The 20,724-nt window shown below is 36.7% G+C and overlaps 5 protein-coding genes across 6 annotated transcripts; 4 read left to right on the forward strand and 1 right to left on the reverse strand.

The window, feature by feature from the left end:
- The first annotated feature begins 2,029 nt into the window (after positions 1–2,029).
- LOC111783216 (probable 2-oxoglutarate-dependent dioxygenase AOP1) lies at positions 2,030–3,402 on the forward strand. Its single transcript, XM_023664118.1, has 3 exons — positions 2,030–2,567; positions 2,640–2,976; positions 3,062–3,402. The coding sequence occupies exons 1-3, from the start codon at positions 2,200–2,202 to the stop codon at positions 3,344–3,346; spliced, it is 990 nt and encodes a 329-aa protein (XP_023519886.1). The 5' UTR covers positions 2,030–2,199; the 3' UTR covers positions 3,347–3,402.
- Positions 3,403–5,495: 2,093 nt separating this feature from the next.
- LOC111783371 (putative UPF0481 protein At3g02645) lies at positions 5,496–7,391 on the forward strand. The gene is made up of 2 exons (XM_023664297.1): positions 5,496–6,728; positions 6,804–7,391. The coding sequence occupies exons 1-2, from the start codon at positions 5,627–5,629 to the stop codon at positions 7,352–7,354; spliced, it is 1,653 nt and encodes a 550-aa protein (XP_023520065.1). The 5' UTR covers positions 5,496–5,626; the 3' UTR covers positions 7,355–7,391.
- A 3,004-nt stretch (positions 7,392–10,395) lies between these two features.
- Positions 10,396–13,672, forward strand: LOC111783136 (alcohol dehydrogenase-like 6). Its single transcript, XM_023664034.1, has 10 exons — positions 10,396–10,609; positions 10,696–10,832; positions 11,412–11,449; positions 11,539–11,861; positions 12,374–12,456; positions 12,558–12,633; positions 12,722–12,783; positions 12,886–12,981; positions 13,063–13,224; positions 13,381–13,672. The coding sequence occupies exons 1-10, from the start codon at positions 10,573–10,575 to the stop codon at positions 13,495–13,497; spliced, it is 1,131 nt and encodes a 376-aa protein (XP_023519802.1). The 5' UTR covers positions 10,396–10,572; the 3' UTR covers positions 13,498–13,672.
- Positions 13,673–14,077: 405 nt separating this feature from the next.
- LOC111783133 (protein DETOXIFICATION 35-like) lies at positions 14,078–18,681 on the reverse strand. Of its 2 annotated transcripts, XM_023664029.1 has the most exons (7): positions 17,019–17,279; positions 16,318–16,943; positions 16,183–16,239; positions 14,913–15,151; positions 14,702–14,820; positions 14,538–14,624; positions 14,078–14,429 (listed from the first exon to the last, which is right to left on the reverse strand). In XM_023664029.1, exons 1-7 carry the CDS (start codon positions 17,277–17,279, stop codon positions 14,355–14,357), a joined length of 1,464 nt encoding a protein of 487 aa, XP_023519797.1. In that variant the 3' UTR covers positions 14,078–14,354. The 2 variants fall into 2 exon arrangements, with proteins under 2 accessions (XP_023519797.1, XP_023519796.1); XM_023664028.1 differs by having other exon boundaries at positions 14,078–14,624; positions 17,019–18,681.
- A 159-nt stretch (positions 18,682–18,840) lies between these two features.
- LOC111783138 lies at positions 18,841–19,666 on the forward strand. The gene has a single exon (XM_023664036.1). It carries the CDS (start codon positions 19,132–19,134, stop codon positions 19,597–19,599), a length of 468 nt encoding a protein of 155 aa, XP_023519804.1. The 5' UTR covers positions 18,841–19,131; the 3' UTR covers positions 19,600–19,666.
- The last annotated feature ends 1,058 nt before the right edge of the window (positions 19,667–20,724 follow it).

Here is a 20,724-nt window from a genome sequence, read left to right on the forward strand (position 1 = left end):
TCTAATTAAGTAAAATTAAAATTTAGAGGACAAATTTGAAAGCATATACTCATTAGTGAGCTAAAAAAAGACGGAATCCATTCAAATTTGAACTGTATTGGAAGGTGCAACTCGATCACTCTCTTTTCAAATAGAACTATGTTTGTTGTGTATTTTGGTTTGACATTGCCTCACATCCAAAAAGAGGCGAGCTACGTCTGAGTTAAACTTGGAGATGGTAGTCTTTTTTCGTTTCTCGACAATGAAGTAAGACTAAACTCATGGGTTTATTATCTTAGGTCGAAACAAGTTGATAGGATCTTTTTTTTACGTCTTCATATCCCCTCGTGTAGCCACATAGGGGCGAAAAAAGAAAGAAAGAGAGGGATGAGATTTCTCTCGTTTTTGAAATTGTAGGCCCCAGCAGGAGGTCCACACGACGGGCTATTAGCTCAGTGGTAAAGCACGCCTCTAATAATTACGTCGAAGATCTTATCAATATTATTATTTTAAAAAAAAAAAAACCCTTCCATTTAAAACAAATTATATGTGTATATATATAACCCTTCATTAAGACAAATGGGCATTTATTTGAAAAACGAGCCACTTTGAATATATATTTTTTTTCTCTTATTTACTTATTTATTTTATTTCTCTATTTGATTCAAAATAATTTTTTATTAAGTAATGAAGAGCATTTTTAGTTAGTTAATAAATTAAGTCAAACACACTCTTATTTTGATAATCATAATATACAAAAACTTTACAATATAGTCAGCATTAAATATATATATATATATACACTTTGGTTTGTGACTCAAAAATGAAGAGCACTCTTTCAGAGTATTTGTGTGGTATAATGTCCTTTTCATAAAGTCTACATCCAAAATTTCAACTATATATTATTTTTTTAAAATAATGTCATTCTTCATTTATAAAATAATATAAACTTTTTAATGCACCCCTCTAATATGTAAATGTAACCATATTTGACCACTCAATTATTTCAAAATTAAATCAATTCTACTAAAAAATTAGATGTATTAAGTGAAATAATTATAATGAAAAAAAAAATTACATCACTATTTTTAATTTATTAGTAATTTTGATCGAAGGATATTGCTCTATGCCATCAATATTCTATTGATTACTAGTTGTACGTGATGTCACACCGAATTTTTATTAAAATTTCTTTTAAATATGTTTTATTGAAAATTTGATGTCACACGGTCTATAACTATCACGACTTTACCTATATTTGTTTTCTCTTCGTCTTTCATTTTCTTTAGATTGGTCGGTGAAATTTTAAGATAAAAGAGAATATAATATTTATTAATATAAAAATCATTTTCGTCTAAAGTCAACAATAATATTTATTTATTTAAAAAAAAAATGGGGGAGTTGACATTTTGAAACGGCTCCAAAACCCAACACGATTCATTGCCAATGGCTTATCTTGAAAGCCACTTTTCCACAAAATCTTGCCGTCGGTGACATAAAAATTATGTTCATTAGATACTGTTCCATGGATTCATGAACGTTAATTCCTTACCCAAATTCATATTACAATATACTCTTTTTTTATCTTTATTAAATTTATATGATAATTCAGCCGGCCGGGAGGGAGGCGGCGGCCGGCTCGACGTTGACCATCGCAGAATTCTTCACCCTAATCCTTTGTCCGATCGTAATATAATTCATTCCGGTGCCGGAGAAATGAGAAATTTGTTTCTTTTTTTAATGTCTTTTTACTAAGAATTGCGACAATACTTTCTAGATGAAGACAAAATGAGAAAAGTGTTGAATAATCCAATACCCATTTCCTAAATTCCTTCTTGGATTGTTATGAACAAGAGAGTCGAATGAAAAATTGGGTTAATTCAGAATTTGAGTTTAATTAAAGACTAATTAAAAAATTAAAGAAGACGGCTGAAAAACGGTGTGCCAAGAAGTAAACCACAATTCTGAAACATGTTGTTTAATAGTTTGACATGGATTTTGATTACAAAAATGTTTGAAAAATGCATGGTCGGTAATTGATTAATATAATTCTGTTCTTCCAAGTCAAATCACTAATCCCGCCCAGCGTTACATTAAGAACAACAAAAACAGATGCCATTTTCAAAATTTGGGTATAAAAAGGGTGTTTTAGTGCCATATTTTCCAAACCAAAAACAGAGACAATAAACACTTAACAGAGGTGAGTTTTAGTGTTCATCAATGGCGGGTGAGATTCCAGTTGTGAGATTTAGTTCACACAATTTGCAGAGCGGAGGGAGGAAGTGGGGTTCGACGAGGGAGAAGGTCCGGGAAGCACTTGAAGAGTATGGATGCTTTGTAGCGTTGTACGACAGCGTTTCAATGGAGGCGAGTTCTTTGAAGATGATGGAAGCCATGAAGGAGGTGTTCGAAGTTCCATTGGAGAGGAAGGTTCAGAATGTGTCTGAGAAGCCTTTCCATGGCTACTTTGGGCAGAACCCATTGATGCCTATCCATGAAAGTATGGGCATTGAAGACCCTCTTCTTCCCTCCAACATCCAATCTTTCTCCAACCTCATGTGGCCCTCTCGCCCAAACCCTCTGTTCTGGTAAATTTCTTCCCTTCGTTCATTCTGCCTTTATTTCTCACTTTCAGAGCTAACCCACATACTATTTTGCAGTGAAAACCTCAAATCCTACGCAGAATTGGTGTCCCAATTGGAGCAGACGGTGAAGAAGATGGTGTTCGAGAGCTACGGCCTCAAAAGCCTCTTCCTTTCACACACCCAATCCACTAAATATCTTCTCCGGATGATCAAATACAGAGTCCCACATCGGAACGAGATGAATTTGGGGGCTTTCCCTCACACCGACAAGAGCTTCCTCACCATTCTTCATCAGAATTCAGTAAATGGGTTACACATTAAGACCAGAGACAACAGATGGGTTGAATATCAGCCTCCTTCTGCTGAATCTTCTGCCAAATCATTCATCGTCATGGCTGGAGATGCCTTCTTTGTAAGTTGCCATTAACTTCAAATTCCATTACAATTAGCAATAACCCATCAAAAACTTACAAAGAAATGTGGGGTTGTTGGGACAGGCGTGGAGCAATGGGAGGATATATTCGGCGCCACACAGAGTGACGATGAGTGGAAACAGAGAGAGATACTCAGTGGGGCTGTTTTCGTTCAACGATGGGATCGTTCAGATTCCAAAAGAATTGGTGGACGACAAACATCCGCAGCAGTTTAAGGCGTTTGATCATCAAGATTACCTTCGTTTCTACAGCACTGAGAAAGGCCAAAGCTCCCCTTCTGCTATTAAAGCTTATTGTGGCGTTGCAAATGGCCTCCTTGATTCACGAACTTGCATTCCCATGCATTAACTATTAACCCATCAAATTCCCATTTTCAGATGCGCTCTGTGTATAAAGTTATGTAATGAATCTCAAATTAGTACATGTTTGATACGATCAAATTGTGTAGCTTGATCTTCCCTTAGAAGATACAAATTTGATCTCTTTAATATGGATGAATACAACAATCTAACTGTCCATAGTATTTTATTTTCTGGTTTCCCCTCAAGATTTAAAAAACAGCTACTACTAGTGAGAGATTCTTATACCATACCCTTCATTCCCTTCTCCCACCAAAATGGGAACTCACAGTTCAACAATCTACTTTTTTTTAGTGTCAGTATCCTTGCTGACACTCGTTCTTCTCTAGAATCAATACGGTATATCATTTAGATTAAGATTTTAAATTCGAATTTGGCATTTAATGATTTCAATATTTTCTAAATGTTCTAAAAATTTATGAATTAAATAAACAAACGTGAAAGTTAAGCTATTTAATGAACATTTTTAAGGTATGAAGTCGTTCTCATATAAAGTCAATTATCATCTATTTATTTTTAATAAATTAAAAAATAATATTTATTTGAGATTCATTTTCTTTCCATTTTATTTCCAAATTGCACGTTTAAAAATAGTTTTTAAGCTGAAAAACAAAATATAAAAAAATGTCAAATTAGTGACGTCATTCATAAATTGAAAGTCGTTCCCAAAATTTAGTTGCTTTGGAATTTTATTTATTTATTAAATTTAATCATTTTTGTAAATGATATACACAAAATTTGTTAATTTAATAATTAATATTATTGAGCATGTCTTTAGTGTCTCTGAATATTCTAGTTGACAAACTTGACCATTTAAAAAAAAAAAAAAAGTAAAATTTTTGTTAATTAATAGTAATAACGACCGGAAACGGCTGACCAACGGCGGCCGGCGACTGACAAAACCACCACCAACTAGGTCAAACAAAAGTCGTCATAACGTTTGGGGTTTAATTTGTTGAGTCGTGAACGCAAGTTAATTTGGCTTCTTTATTACTTAATATTAATAAATAAATAAAATGATATAAACACATTTTTAATGAATTAATTTATTCACAAGTAAATGTCTACGTAGACAAATAATTTTTTAATTTACATTTTATAAAATTATATTGGAAAAATGGTTACTCTTAATTATAAAATAATAATACATCCTAAAAGACCAGACAACAAATTTACATTTATAAATAATTAAAATAACAATATTTTATTCTTCATGTTATTTCCCTCTTGGAAAATAATAAATAATAAGGAAAGTGGAAATATTGAATCCAAGAAAATGGCAATAAGGAAAATGACAATGTGGATAAGATTAATTTTGAAGCTAATATTCTATGTTTTCTTTCGAGTATCTAGTTGCATCGGATTATAATATTTATTAGACTCGATCCAATTATTACAAAGGTCTGGAGTCTATCCTTAACACCATGAAATCGAAGACTATATGCAACATGTCAAAATAGACCATATCTATTAACAGTAAGTTTGACCTATTACAAATGATATTAGCGTCCAGTTGTGTGCCAATGAGTATGTTGAGTGTCAAGGGAGTGGATTGTGAGATTCCATGTCGGTAGTGATATGCCAACGAGGACGCTAGCCCCTAAGTGGTGGATTGTGAGATCTAACATCAGTTAGAGAAGGGAACGAATGAATCATCGATAGAGTGGATTACGAGATCTCGAACATTATTTAAAAGGGTGTGGAAATTGTATTAAAAAGTATGAGGTTGACGATTATAGGGTTGGATTTGTTGGATGATGGAAGTCCCACGTCGGCTAATTTAGAGAATGATCATGGGTTTATAAGTGTGGAATACTAACTCCATTGGTTTTAGGCATTTTGGGGAAGCCCAGAGCAAAGCCACAAGAGCTTATACTATCATACCATTGTGGAGAGTCATGTTCGTCTAACAGAATTGAGTTGAGTTAACTCGTTTTTTTTTTTTNTTTTTTTTTTTTTTTTTTTTTTTTTTTTTTTTTTTTTTTTTAACCGGCCTTAGATTTTGATTGGTCCAAAGAAGAATAAAGAAAGTCAAGTGGGCTGGTGGTCGTTGTTTGATCGTACATTCAATGTGTTTTCTAAACTAAGAACATAAACATGGTGTTCTTCAAGAAAAGAAAAGAAAAACGTGGATATCTACGAAATAAAATAATGTTAACATCCAATCTTAATCCAAACAAAAACCTTATAATCACTCCAATGATTATGTCAATTGATGTAAGATCTTCAAAAAGCATATAAACCGGTGGGGGTTCATCCGCAGTCTTTCATGTTCCATTATCCACACATGAACAACGCAATGAAATCATTGGATGAAGGCAACCCCTGTTCTTCCTCACCTTCAATTCTCCGATCAAAATCCGGCGAAAGAAGATGGGTCGTTTACATCAACGACATCATCCATAAACACCTTAAAAACCCCAAATCCGACATCTCTTCCTCGATCTTCATCGTCCCAAAATTCCTCAGCGCCGCAAAGCCACAACATTATACCCCGCAATTCTTGGCTTTAGGTCCTTACCACCATTTCTCTCAAGAACTTTATGATAATATGGAGCGTTATAAACTTATGATTGCCAATCAAATCAGACACCAAATTGAATTTCAATCCTTTGTGTGTCGGCTGTCCCAGCTTGACCTTCATATTCGTGGCTCATACCACCGCCGTTTGGATCTTGATGCTGATACTCTGGCTCTCATTATGGCCATCGATGCTCTGTTCTTGCTCGAGCTTCTTTATTCACAAGTTCAAAACCATGATCTTCTCCGTCCTCTTAACAAATTCATTACTGTTTCGAGGTGCAAGAGATTGAGTAATGATGCTGTTGTGCGGGACATTGTGAAGCTCGAGAATCAGATTCCGTTGTTCGTTTTGAGAGAGATTTTCGCGGCGGCGATTCAATGCGAGGCGACTGAATCCGATGATTTGCTTGCCTCTGTTTTGGTGGGTTTTTGCATTGAAATTTCCCCTTTGAATCTGACGGTGGGTCGTCGTGGTGTTATCGAGTGTGCGCATGTTTTGGATGTTTTGTACCGCTTGATTTTGCCGGAGAATTTGGAATGCTCCGGCGAAGATGACGGCCCAAAGGAGCAGCCTGGGAATATCCAACAGTCGAGATCTTTGAAGGGTAATTATTTGTGGTCGTATCCTTGGAATTGGATGTTGGATTGCTTCAAAATATTGAGGGGTTCTAAGAAAGTTTTTGAATTTATTGGACGTTTGTTGGACCTGCTACCGATTGTCGGCGGCTTGGTTTCATCCATGGAAGAAAATCCCGACAGAAACAGAGTCGAAATCTTGATAGAAGACAAGACGCCATTAATGGAAGCCGGCATCAAGATTCCGACAGCCTCCCAACTTTTAGACACCGGTAATTGTTCAACAGAGTGTATAATTTGATATTAGTACGAAAATTTTGTAAGTTGGGTGTTGATGAATTTTACAGGGGTCAGCTTCAAACAAAGCGCAAGCATTAAAACAATAAAATTCGAGGCAGAAAGCGTGACGTTGTTCCTCCCAGTGATCAAACTGGGAGCAAATTCAGAAGTAATCCTACGAAATTTGGTTGCATACGAAGCCATGGCGATGCCAGATATCTTGGCATTCAGTCGCTACTTACATCTAATGAACAGCTTGATCGACACCGCCGAGGATGTCAAGATACTCAAAGACGCAGAGATCGTGGTGATGAATGGGATGAAGAAAGATGAGGAGGTTGCAGTCCTTTTCAATGGGATAATGACGAGCAGTTCTATGGGATTGAGCGCCGCAAAAGAGCTGGACGAGGCCATCAATGGCGTGAACAAGTACTATAAAGGGAGGCCGAAAGTGAAGGCGAGTAGGGCGATTAAGAAGTATGTTTACAGTTCATGGAGGATTTTAGCCTTGATGGCTACGCTCATGGTTTTGGGCTTGTTGGTTCTGCAATCCTTTTGCTCTGTTTATAATTGCCCTCGTTTGTTTGGTACTCTAGATATTGGGGGAGATAATTCTTGAATGCCTTTGGGATGTAAATAAAAAATTAATTTGATTCTTTTTATGTAAAAAAGGGACAATATTGCCAAAATGTTGAGATAACTACGTCTATTGAAGAGAGAAACGAGTGTCAGAGGACGCTAGTCTCAAAAGTAGTAGATTGTGAGATCCCACATTTATTAGGGAGGGGAAAAACCTCTCCCTATAAACGTGTTTAAAACAAGTGGCTTGAGTTGTTACAAATGGTATCAAAATCAAGTTTTTGATCTTGGAATCATGAGTTATGGGCCCACACCTTACCACTAGATACTTTGTAGAGCTAGACACTAGGCAGTATATTATATATATATATTTTAAATGAAGCTAATCTAAAGGAGTGGAGTGGTGCATAGGTGGTCGACCTTATCAAATATGGATGCAAAACCCATTGAAAATGACAAGCATGTGACACAACCAAAACACACAAAAAAACAAAACAATATGACGTAATAAAACACAATAATTACGTACCGATATAAAATAATAAAAGATAAATCTTCATATCTCCTCACCCGAAGTGATTTCGTGCTGCTGCTGGCGGCCACTCGCAGCTTCCATGGGCCTTGCAGAAGAAGAAGAGAACCCAAGGTAGCCAAGGACGACTTGCCGCCGCGCCCCACATTGACAGCGGCGGCGAGTTGAACCGCCGGCAAGTCATCCTTGGCTGCATTCAACTCCCTACTCCTTTTGGAAGGCAGTGGAAGCAACCCAAAACAACACCACAAATAAGTGGTTGGGGTTGGGGTTGGGGTTGGGGTGTGGGTTTAGGGTGAGGGTGGGGTTACATATATATAGACGCGAATTCGGGTGACTCAAGTTCATGGCTCATCAAAGTTCATTGTATGCAATTTTTTAGGTTCTTTTTAACCTAACAAAACCCATCTAAATCTTCCACCTAAAAATATTATTTATTTATTTATTTCCCGTCTGAAAACTTCAAAACCCTTTTTTTAATTATTTAATCGAATTTTGATAAATTAAATTTTTTATTTGATATAATCTTAAAGTTTTGTTTTTATATATATATATATATACATATATTTATTTATTTAATTTTTGACAGCCAATGGACAGACTGAAAAAGCCACCGCCCAACACACATAATAATAAATCCCTATCTTGTTTCCATCCTTTCCCCCAAAAAGAGAATTTCATGCCTATGTTTATAAATTAAATTAAAAAATATATATATATATATATATTTTTTTTTTTACTATAAAAAATACAATTTGATGTGACATGATTACTATATATATATATATTAACTAAAAATAACTCTTTCGAATTAAATTGTTACAAATTTTGTATTATATAAACGAAAATTAGTGGTGGATTAGCTATTAAAGAATAATACATTATTTGGGACTTGTGCATGCAACTGTGTTTTAAGTTATGGAAGTGACGACTATAATTAAATTTGATAAACTCGATATATTATTTTTTAATAGTAAATGTTATAGGATGAGTATAGAAAAAGAAGGTCCATTGTATGCTATAAAAGTATTATAAGTAATTTTTCCTTTAATGGGTTGAATGTGGTCCCTTTTGTAAGGTCCACTTATGGGTATTTTTGTTTTTTCTTTTTCTTTTAAATTTTAAATTTTATAAAAATTTTATTATTAAAAATAAATAAATAAATACCCTATAGGTTCCCAAAGGGGAAGGGTTTGGTGGTAATTCAAGATACGACAAGAAGATGCAACTAGATTTGTAAATATATATTCATATTTTTTTAATGCAAAAATAATTCAAATATTATGATTGGTTGTCATTTTGAAAAAGAAAAGGAAAAAAAAAAAAAAAAAAGATTTGGGTTTGATAGCGTGAATTGGGAGCATGGCGTGACAAGGAGAAAAGAAAATGGTGGCTATGTTGTCTCTTTGTTCATTTTTTGTGATTATTATGTTCTTCCTTCCTTTTCTTTACGAATTCCGAGGTCTATACAATCGTGTATTTGATGAAATGACAAGTTTCGAGAGTAGTGATTTTAGGTTAACTTTTGACTCTCGAAATCATTATGTTTTACAAATGGGTATTGGTGAAAAAAAATAAAACGTCCAAATTTTATACTGTTAAGTTTATGTCGATTTATACGGGTTTGATATAGTCTCTGACACTTGATCATCTGATTACCTCTTTTAGAAGCACGCTTCACTCGAGAGATGGAGCTTGTGAGTGTTTTGAACCCAATCAAAAGGTCGGTTTTCAATGGTCTTCAAACCCAATCAATTAGGTTTTGGACTTGCTTAGGCATTTGGGCCAAAATTCAATGAACCTAAGTCAAAATATCATCGTCAAATTAGATCAAATTAACATATTCGATCAAACAATTATGATCATCCTACGTTATTTTTTCAATTTTAGTTTATAACACGACAATTTGTAATTATTTTAAAGTTTAATAATTTGTAATTTAAAATTTAATTTGGATGTAGATATTATGATTTGAAAAATATTTTTGAGTAGCAAGTACCAATGACACACAGCCGACAAGATCCAGCCGCAACTACACAAATTGCATTTTCTTTTGTATTTTTTTTTTCCAAATCAAATCAGAAAAAAAAAAAAAACTTTTTTAAGGTAAAAATTAGTTTTTTTAATTAAAATATCATTTTAGTCAAATTTTGCGATTCTACTTTTAATCAATTTTAAATTTATTTCTCCCGTGGTTTATTTTTTATTTTTTTAAAAAAATATATTTGTTATAATTTTTGAAAATAAATTTAATTTTTTTAAAGCTAAATTTATAAAAATATTTATAAACTTTAAGAAAAAGTTAATGTTTTTTTTTTTTAAAAAAAATCAATGATATTAATAAAACCACAAAAAAAAGTTTAAGGATATTTTTGAAATAAAATATTTATTATTAATTTAGCCATTTTTTTTTATTATACCGTCAATTTTGAGAAAAATATTATTATTCTTTAAATCATTAAACAAAATAAAATAGATTAAACTAAAGTTGAGAGAATAATAATATATAAAAATAAAAAAGGAAAGAGGTTTGGTGGTGCTTGCTTGTGAGCCCGACGCCGCCCTCCATCTCCACCAACCGCACCTACCACCAAAGGCGCCAATTCCAATGATAGAAACTCGCAGCTTCTTCGACTGTTCAAGGCGACTCAATACAATTCTTCCCATACTCCGCTGGAAGAATTCCCTCCGAATCAGTATTTTTCTTGCGCTTCAATCTCACCGAGATGTCGTCTTCTTCCCCTGCGGTTCTTACTTGCAAAGGTAATATTTCTGGATTTCTTTCTTGTATTCTCCCATCCTCCGCTTCTTAAATTACTTGTATCTCATTTTTTGTAATTCGATTGAAGCCGCGGTCGCTTGGGGACCTGGAGAGCCATTGGTGATTGAGGAGGTGCAAGTGAGTCCTCCTCAACATATGGAGATCAGAATTAAAGTTGTCTGCACTTCTTTGTGTCGCAGTGATGTCTCTGCTTGGGAAACTCAGGTTCTTACTTCCGTTCTAGCTGAAATGAATTTTTATTTTTGCAATTTATGCGGATGGATCGTCGTTGACCGGTGTCAATTAATATTTCGTTGATAAGTAGAACAATGTGATTGATTATGTAAATGCTAATTATACATCATTTGAGTCTTGCGATTGATTTTATGTCCTGTAAAACATACTGGATAGCCAGATCCATTATTGTTCAAAGTTTTGTTTGAGCCCAGGACGTACATACAAAACTTGCAGTAATCTCGTTTGATAATAGCGATGGAGGTCAACCTTTTATAGCGAACGAAGAAATCTATACAAAACGTGAATTGAAATACATTTTTATTTTTCTAATCAAACCGTTTCTTTTTTTTTTTTTTTTTTCCTGCAAAATCGCATTATAATGAACTTGAACTTTAGCTTCTATTGGATTTTGTTCTACCGGCTTGTAATCTTGTAACACGTTGTTTACCTTTCGTTGGTATAAGCTTGTAAAGGCTAGCGAAAGGAAATTATGGAGTCTTTGCATCATGTTTCATGATGAAGACGAAGATTTGAACCTTCTGAAATGATTACTTGTTGCTTTTGTAGGCTATTTTTCCTCGCATTTTTGGCCATGAAGCATCAGGGTAACTTTATTTTTCAGTGTTGAAATGTAAAGCAGCGATTCAGTTTTTCATCTCATGGGAAAACAATGATCTTCCATTTTATTTTTCAGTATTGTTGAGAGTGTTGGTCCTGGAGTGACTGAATTCAGTGAAGGTGATCACGTGCTTACACTATTCACTGGAGAATGTAAGTCATGTAGGCAGTGCACATCAGGTAAAAGCAACATGTGCCAAGTTTTGGGACTAGAGAGGAGAGGTGTAATGCATAGTGATCAGAAGACCCGATTCTCTATCAAAGACAAACCAGTTTATCATTATTGTGCGGTTTCAAGTTTCAGTGAATACACCGTGGTGCACTCAGGGTGTGCTGTCAAAGTCAGCTTGGCTGTACCTCTTGAGAAAATATGTCTTTTAAGTTGTGGAGTGGCTGCAGGTATACTTGCGTGCTTAGTTGAATTCTTTAATGCGGTCGAAGGGTTTTGGATAAATCATATCACATCTTGTCGTTCATAACTATGTATATATTCAGAATAGAATACAAGAAGTAAAAAAAAGTATGTATATATAAGAAAGTAATGCAACACATGTGGAAGGTAGTGAAAATGGAAGTGCTGAAACTTGCATGTCTACAATGGCTTATTGATTCTTTTATGTGATCAGTTAAAAAGGAGTAAGATTCATCCTTAGCTACTTTATTAGCATACTTATATGGTCTTCTTTGAATTTTAAGTTGAAACATGGCCTGTAAATCAGACTATTTTTTGTCTTACCTTTTCATTCTCCCCTTTGTCTCAACCCACCTATCATGTTACTAAACTATCCTGTAGATTTCAACTAATTTAGGCTTGAATTGAAGAGATTTATTTTTCTTTTTAATTATTGAATTGAAGCAATGTTCTGCTTAACAGTCTTGGGGATGTTACTTATAAAATGTGCTTTCTTTAGGTTTGGGTGCTGCTTGGAATGTCGCTGATATATCTGAAGGTTCAACTGTGGTGATATATGGTCTTGGGACTGTAGGTCTATCTGTAAGTATTATGTTTTGTGAATATCTCTGTAGTGACCTCAAACATTTCTCTTAGGCAAATTTGGAAACGAATTGATTAATCTTTTTTCTGCTTACCAAAAGGTTGCACAAGGTGCCAAAGTTAGGGGTGCATCGCAAATAATTGGCGTTGATATTAATCCTGAAAAGGGTGAAATAGGTACTTCATTTTTCTTTCGGAACGATTTTTTTTTTCTTAATTTTTTTTAGAAACTGTGTTGACAAAGGAAATAATTCCATTCTTGCAGCCAAAACTTTTGGGATCACTCATTTTGTTAACCCGAAGGAGTGCAATGAATCCATTCAACAGGTATTACTCTCTACAACCTAACAACTGTCCAAAATCTCGATGATAAAAATTCAAATGGGTTTCTTTGTGAATTTTCATCTAATCTTCGTTTATTTCTCGTAGGTCGTGAATCGAATTACTGATGGCGGGGCTGATTATGCATTTGAATGTATAGGTGACACAGGGATGATAACTACTGCATTGCAGTCCTGTTGTCAAGTTAGTGTTGTTTTGCTCTGCATTTATTGGATGAAGTTTCTTCCATAAAACTGATTAATTTCTTTCAACATCTTGGCTTAGGGTTGGGGTTTGACTGTTACATTAGGTGTCCCAAAAGTGAATCCAGAACTAACAGCCCACTATGGAGTATTTCTTAGTGGAAGAACATTAAAAGGATCCCTTTTTGGCGGATGGAGACCAAAATCTGATCTCCCCTCATTGGTAGACATGTATACCAAGAAGGTAATAAAAGCTTTATGTTTAACGATTGAATCTGATACTTCCTGCTTCAATGCGCTTTAGCATTTCCCTCTTAAATCACAAGCATGGTATGGATATTCGGATCATTCTTGGATACAGAGCTTATAGATGTGACGCTTGACAAAATCTCATATGCAGGAAATTCAAATTGACGAGTACATCACACACAACATATCCTTTGAAGATATCAACCAAGCTTTCAGTCTCATGAAGGAAGGGAAGTGTTTACGTTGTGTTATTCACTTATCAGCATGATTTTAAATTAATTAAATCCATCTTCGGTGCTTTTTGCGAGTTGTTCTAATTCCTGGTTTTCTATTTCGTATTCTATTTGCTGGGAGTTCTGATATTTGTACGCTTCGTTGGATTGAAATATTTTGAGGTGCTTTTTTTGGGGGCTAAAGAATAACATTGTTACTTAGAATCAAAACTTAGGGCCTTTTATTTTAAAATTCCTCGAGGAGCAGAGATATTTTGAAGCTTCCTGGGCATTAGATTTCATGAACCGAACGAAATAATGGAAAAGAAAACTCCATCTAGACTAGGCAACCCTTTTCTTGTAGTTAAGTGACATTCGCTAGGATATGATAGATTGGAAGTTTGTCAAGAAGGTATATGTCCCCAGTCAATCCCTCACGTGCCATTTCAAAATTAAGAATTGAAATTGGCAAATGTGGAAAATTAGTGGATGATATATTAAGACAATAGCACGTAAAACATATATTCTAGTTTCATATATTGACTTGAGAATGCATCAATACTTTATGGAAAGAAAAACTCTATTAAATAATTTTTTGATTTTTTTTTATCTTTAGAAAAGTAATTAAGATTATGCAATTAAATCTATCCAAATTGGCTTGTTCAATTTATATGCAATTAAATCTCATTTAGGGTCTTTGTGGGTTGTATCTGAAAAATTAAACACTTAAAAGTCAATCTAAGCATTCCAACCTAACCCATATTATTTGTGTCAAGATCAGACATTGCCGAGTTTATTACAACCCCTACAACTTAAAAACGAAATGAAAAGTCCTCAGCCAAAAACACAGAAAAAAGAAAGAAAAACAAAGGTTGCAGCAGTTGTGGATGGAGACATCCCAATGGCACTTCTTTTAGCTTTCAGCTCTCCTCTCTGTTCCAATGTCCTGTCCAGTCCATTTCTGCATCCTTCCTGAAGTTTCCTCCACCTGCAATAATCATTCAACAATTTGCCATTAAAACTGCTCCGACCTTCTTTCCTTCCCTACAACACCCAAAAACAAAAAAGAAAAAGAAAAACATTTGGTTTCTCCTACTTCTTTATTCCAGTTGGTTTTGTACAGAACAAGCAGCAGCAGAATCGTCTGCATCGCTATCCCGGCTATCATTCCGCTCCAAAGCCCCTGCATCCAACCAAAAGTGTTAGATTAAGAAGCCACTCTTACACTCAATCTTGATTGGCTACTTTTCTTTGACATACCTTCACTCCAAACTTTGCTACGTAACCTAAGACAATCCCGAGAGGGAGACCAAAAATGTAGTAGCAGCCTAAGTTTATGTAAGCCACCAATGCCTGCCATCCAGCTCCAATGGCCACACCTGAACAAGGAAGGCCCAGAGGATTGTAAAGGCTCATTCAAAACCACTTCTTCACTAACATATTTATATATAGAGAGAGATTATTAGTTCACCTGATATGACTGGTTGGACACTGTTGAGAACCATGGTTATGCCAAGAAGATAGGCTAATTTGGCAACATATTTCCGCACAGCTACACTGCTTGTAAAGATGACAGCAAAATGATCCTTTACAAAGAATATCAGCACCATAAAAAGGAGCCCCAGAATAAGAGATTCTGCGATTGTCACATAGACCGAGTACTTCGCAGCTCGAGGCCGTGCTTTTCCAAGTTCATTAGAGACCCTAACACTGGAAACAAACAACAGAAGAACATACATGGAGTATAAGAAATGGGCCTAAAATGGATCCTCTCTCAGATTCTGATAGATGAATATTATGAAAGATTAAAGCTTTTCAAACAATTGTAGGACAGATCTATTGTAACATCCCAAACCCACCACTTGTAGATATTGTCCTCTTTGGGTTTTTTCTTTCAGGCTTTCCTTCAAAGTTTTTAAAACGTGTCTATTAGAGAGAGATTTCGACACCCTTATAAAGAATGCTTCGTTTCCCTCTCCAACCGATGTGGGATCTCTCAATCCACCCCCTTTAGAGGCCCAACGTCCTCGCTGGCACACCGCTTTGGGTTTTTTCTTTCAGGCTTTCCTTCAAAGTTTTTAAAACGTGTCTATTAGGGAGAGATTTCGACACCCTTATAAAGAATGCCCTTATAAAGAATGCTTCGTTTCCCTCTCCAACCGATGTGGGATCTCTCAATCCACCCCCTTTAGAGACCCAACGTCCTCGCTGGCACACCGCTCGGTGTCTGACTTTGATACCATTTGAATGTCAATGAGGATTCCACATCTGGATCAGAGCCATTTGATACCATTTGAATACCACACCTGAATCAGAGCCAAACACCGGGCGATGTGCCAACGAGAAGGCTGAGACCCAAAGGGGGTGGATTGTGAGATCCCATATCGGTTGGGAGGAAACGAAGCATTCTTTATAAGGATGTGAAAACCTCTTCCTAGCATACGCATAATGGGAAGCCCATAAGGGAAGCCCGAGAGGGAAAGTCCAAGGAGGACAGTATTTAGATGAGTACTGGTCCGTTGTTTAACTATGAAAGACATGTTTTAAAACCTTGAGGAGAAACTGAAGGGAATGCCTAAAGATGACAATATCTGTAACGATGGGTTTAGACTATTACAGATCTCTATTGGTATGATGCCATTTAAGAGATCTAAAGAACAGATCTAAAGAACAGTTTCATGAACTTGAGATGAACAGAAGAAGATCTAAAAGATTTAAAATAGTTCAAGATCATTCATTACCTCATGGCGACATTGATTCCAATGAAAATGATATTTTCCCATCCGTTCAAGTTCATGCTGAAACAACCCAAAACTTAAGATCCATGAAAAACAAAGAACATAACCACGCAAACATCCAAAGAACTATCTACTTACCAAATGGAAAGTGAATCAACGGAAATGACAGCATTTGGAAGGTGGCCAGCAAGAACAATGATACTACTCATGTACCAAATCTCCAAGCAGAACATAATAGCAGAGGAAAACGAGAGCTTAACAAATCCCCACAAGTCCTTAAAAGCCAACCAAGAGAATCCCTGCCAAGCATCTCTACACCAACCCATCACATAAATTACTTGAGCAATGGAAAGCCCCCACCCAGAGATGTTCAAAGCCAGACCAGCCCCAGTGGTGCTCCAACCGAACTCAAAAATGAACAGCCACAACATGAAAACATGAGCCAGAAGAGCCCCAAAGCCAATCCAGGCCAACGCCCACACTTTGCTCTGTGCCTGCAGAAACTTTTGGGTTGGAAAAGCCAACACAAAGGAGAACAGCTGTGGGAGTATGAGCAGAGAGAAATTCCCAGCCAGTTCTGCGACATCATCTTGTTGCCCCAAAAGCTTCAAAATGGGAGTGGCAAAGACATAGACTGGTGTGATTATTAAGGCACATACGAACATTATGACCCATGATCTCTGCATATACACACCCAGCATGTGGATTTGTCCAGCCCCAAATGCTTGGCCGCACAGTGTTTCTGTTGCACTTCCCATTCCAAACTGTGAACAATTTTTAAACACACGCATCAGAATCTAGCTTTTCAATCAATGGGGATTGAGAGAGAAAATACAGACCATGAAACCGAAAGCGAAAGTGGCAATAACAGAGATGGCAATGGAAACTCCAGAGAGCTCAAGCTCCCCGAGTTGACCCACAAAGATATTGGTAACAGAGTTGGTTCCATATTGACAAACGATCTGAAAAATGACCGCACCGGAGATGGTCCAAGTCTTCACTGTCTCACTCCACACGATACGCTTGAACTGCTTAAAGGTTCTCGCCGGAGCATAGTCTCCTCCGCTGCTGCTGTCGCTCAGAAGTGGCGCCGCCTCCATCTCCGCCGAAACAGAGGCCTGATATAACTTTCTATGTACAGAGACAAGAATCAAGCTTTTAAACAAGACTGATGTGTTGTATGCACATTATTCGGCAATCGTCACTGCCAACGTCAGATTGATTTGCATTTGTAATTCATCAAGTGTCCAAATCCTTGCGAATATATAACAAACACATCTTTTTTTGGGTTAAAGAGAGTGATTATTAAAGGGGAAAGCTTTGTTTTTTTGTCAACGTGCACTGTCGACGATAATAGTTAAGAATTGTTATTGTACTTAGCTCAACAACGTGATTCATGACGAATTTCTATGGACCCAACTCTGGTTGCTACATTAAAAATATGTTTAAAATGTTTCAGGATGGTTGGGAAAGGAGACACACGTCAACTAATTAACGGGTTGATCATAAGCTTACTTAGTCATATCAATAGGATCCTTAAATTTCGAACAAAGAAGTTGTGAGCCTCAAAGGTGTAGTTAAAAAATGACGCAAGTGTTGAACAAAGGGTGTACTTTGTTCGAAGGCTCTAGAGAAGGAATCGAGTCTTGATTAAGATAAGGTTGTTCAAGGGCTCTACAGGTCTCGAGAGAAGCTCTATGATGTATTTTGTTCGAGGGAAGGATCGTTGAGAATTGTTGGAAAAGGGTCTCATTTCCACGAATTAAGTAGTTGATCATGAGCTTATAAGTAAAGAATACATCTCCATGATGATGCCCAACTTTGGCCTACCCCTCATCGGAGAAATCATTCAACTCAATCGATCCAGTGACTCTCTTCCCGTTCACCCTTTTACACATTTGGTTTACGAGCATGAAGAGATTTGAAAAGTGAAGGTAGATCTAGATGGGCGCAGTTGGGAAAGTATACAAATCCATGATTAACTAAAGGGTGGACTAAAATGCAAAAGGGAAGAATAAAAAATTTGGTAAATGAGACAAAGTGATCACTCCACAATATTTATTTGAATCAAAGATCAGAAGAATCAACCACAGCCTCGTACAGAATTACAGAAGAAGAAGAAGAAGAAAGCTAATTCAATGGAATGGAAGAACTATTATTTGGACGCCATATTTGTTCCTCTTGGTCTTCTCCTCACCTTCACCTATCATGCTTGGTTATGGTACAAGGTTAAAACTCAGCCACTCGCCACCTTCATCGGAGTCACTGCCACCGTCCGCCGCCACTGGATCTCCGCCATGCTCCAGGTATTTCATCCAACTTTGCATCATTCGTCTAGTAGGTTGGGAATGTGAATATGGGTCCCACACCCATTTTGACCCGTTATGCATCGCCCTTATCTCATGGTTTTGGGAGGTCCAACGTCTTTACTGGAACACCGTCCACGCTAATAGATATTGTTTGCTTTGGCCCATTACATATCTCCATCCGCCTCAATTTTAAAACACGTCTTTTACGAATAGGTTTCTAACTCTCCACAATGGTATGATATTGTCCACTTTGAGCATAAGTTCTTCTAACTTTGCTTCGGGCTTCTCCAAAAAGCCTCAGACTAATGGAGAGTATTCATTGATTATAAACTCATGATCGTTCCCTAAATTAGCCGATGTGGGACTTTCATCATCCAATATAGTTCTCCTCTTCAACCAATATGAGATCTCACAATAAAATTTTGGACGATTTTTCGATTTATACCCTTGCAAGGATAATACGTCACCCATAAGTTTAAAAGGGAATATATTATAAAAGTATATGGTATATGGTAAGAAGTTAGGTTAAGGTAGTTTAGAATAAGAATTTTGAATTCAAATTTAGAAGTTTTGCCAAAATATTTAGTTTGGTGAACAGGACATAGACAAGAAGAACATCCTTGTCGTTCAAACCCTGAGGAACATGATAATGGGTTCAATCTTGATGGCCACCACCTCGATTCTCCTCTGCGCCGGCCTCGCCGCCGTCCTCAGCAGCACCTACAGCATCAAAAAGCCGCTGACCAACGCCGTCTACGGTGCCCACGGGGAGTTCACAGCGGCTCTGAAGTTTATAACAATCCTAACCATATTCATCTTCTCGTTCTTCTTCCACAGTTTGTCGATCAGGTTCATGAACCTTGGTGGGGTTCTGATCAGCGCCCCATTGCAGCCCTTGTCCGTGCTGACAGAGCAGCATTTGGTCGACATTTTGGAGAAAGGCTGTGTTTTGAACACCATTGGAAATAGACTCTTCTATTCAGCTCTCCCATTGGTGCTTTGGATTTGTGGGCCGTTGCTGGTTTTCTTGTGCTTTGGGGTTATGCTGTTTGTGCTTTATAATCTTGACTTTGTGTGTAACAAGAGGATTAATGGGAAGATGAATGAGTGAGCTAGCACAATATCTTAACCAATTAACTTGTGTAGAGACTAAAATTGATGTATGAGTCTTTAACATATATATTATTGATCACGAGCTCAAAGATATGAATTTTATGTCATGAGTTTATAAGGAACGAACGCTATCTCAAGTGTCCAACAAAGAAGTTGTGAGCCTCGAAAGTGTAGTTAAAAGTGACTCAAGTGTCAAACAAAGGGGTACGTTGTTCAAGGGCTCCAGAGAAGGAGTTGAGCCTCGATTAACGGAAGATTGTTCGAGGGCTCCATAGGTCTCAGGAGAGGCTCTACAGTGTACTTCGTTTGAGGACTTCATATAATCTTCACACAAAAACTCCATCGAAAACTTATCTTCCACTTCCCTATTCACATCATGCACAAACACGTCCGTAATTCCCCCTTCCTCCCTATTCCCCGCCATCATCCCTGCCGTATAAATCACCGTTATCCTCCCCGGTGCCTCGTCGTAGTACCCTGTCGGTGCATCTACCTCATACACTTCCTCTGGCAGTCCCTTAAGCGCCAACTGACACACCGTGGATAAGGGCATGGGAAAATGAGCGAGGGATGTTGTTGAAAGAAGATGGGGGAGCAATTTTTTGTGGTTTTTGGTGAAAAAGATTGCAACTTTGAAGATGGGTTTTGTGTGGGTGAGTCAAAGATGTTAGCTTTGATAAGGAAGATGAGGAAAAATGAAAGAAATAGAGGTAAAAGAAGGGTTTTGAGGTTGAGAAATTGATGAATAGGGTGTGTTTTATGCCTCATTTTTTGTTGAAGTGAAGTGGGTTTGGGATTTGGAAAATGGGTATTAAAGGGGTTGGTGATTCAATCACAAATTTCAATCTTTTTGCATAGCTTAGAGTGGAAGAGAGGAGGGAAATAGTTGAGATATTGGTTGGGGATTGTGACAACAAATCAGCTAATATCATTGAATGAAGCAACATAGGTTATAATGCTCTTGATGGTTGGTGTGGATCTCCCTCATGAGTTCTTTTTTTCTTTTGTGGGAATTTGTGTAGCTCAATTGGGTGTGTGAATCTTCCAAATAGACCACGTTTTATGTGATCAAGTGGGATCATTGCTATCAACTTCACGATTTTAAAACACGTCTTTTAAGGAG

The sequence above is a fragment of the Cucurbita pepo genome, chromosome LG20 (assembly GCF_002806865.2).
Source record: "Cucurbita pepo subsp. pepo cultivar mu-cu-16 chromosome LG20, ASM280686v2, whole genome shotgun sequence".
Taxonomy (NCBI): Eukaryota; Viridiplantae; Streptophyta; class Magnoliopsida; order Cucurbitales; family Cucurbitaceae; genus Cucurbita; species Cucurbita pepo.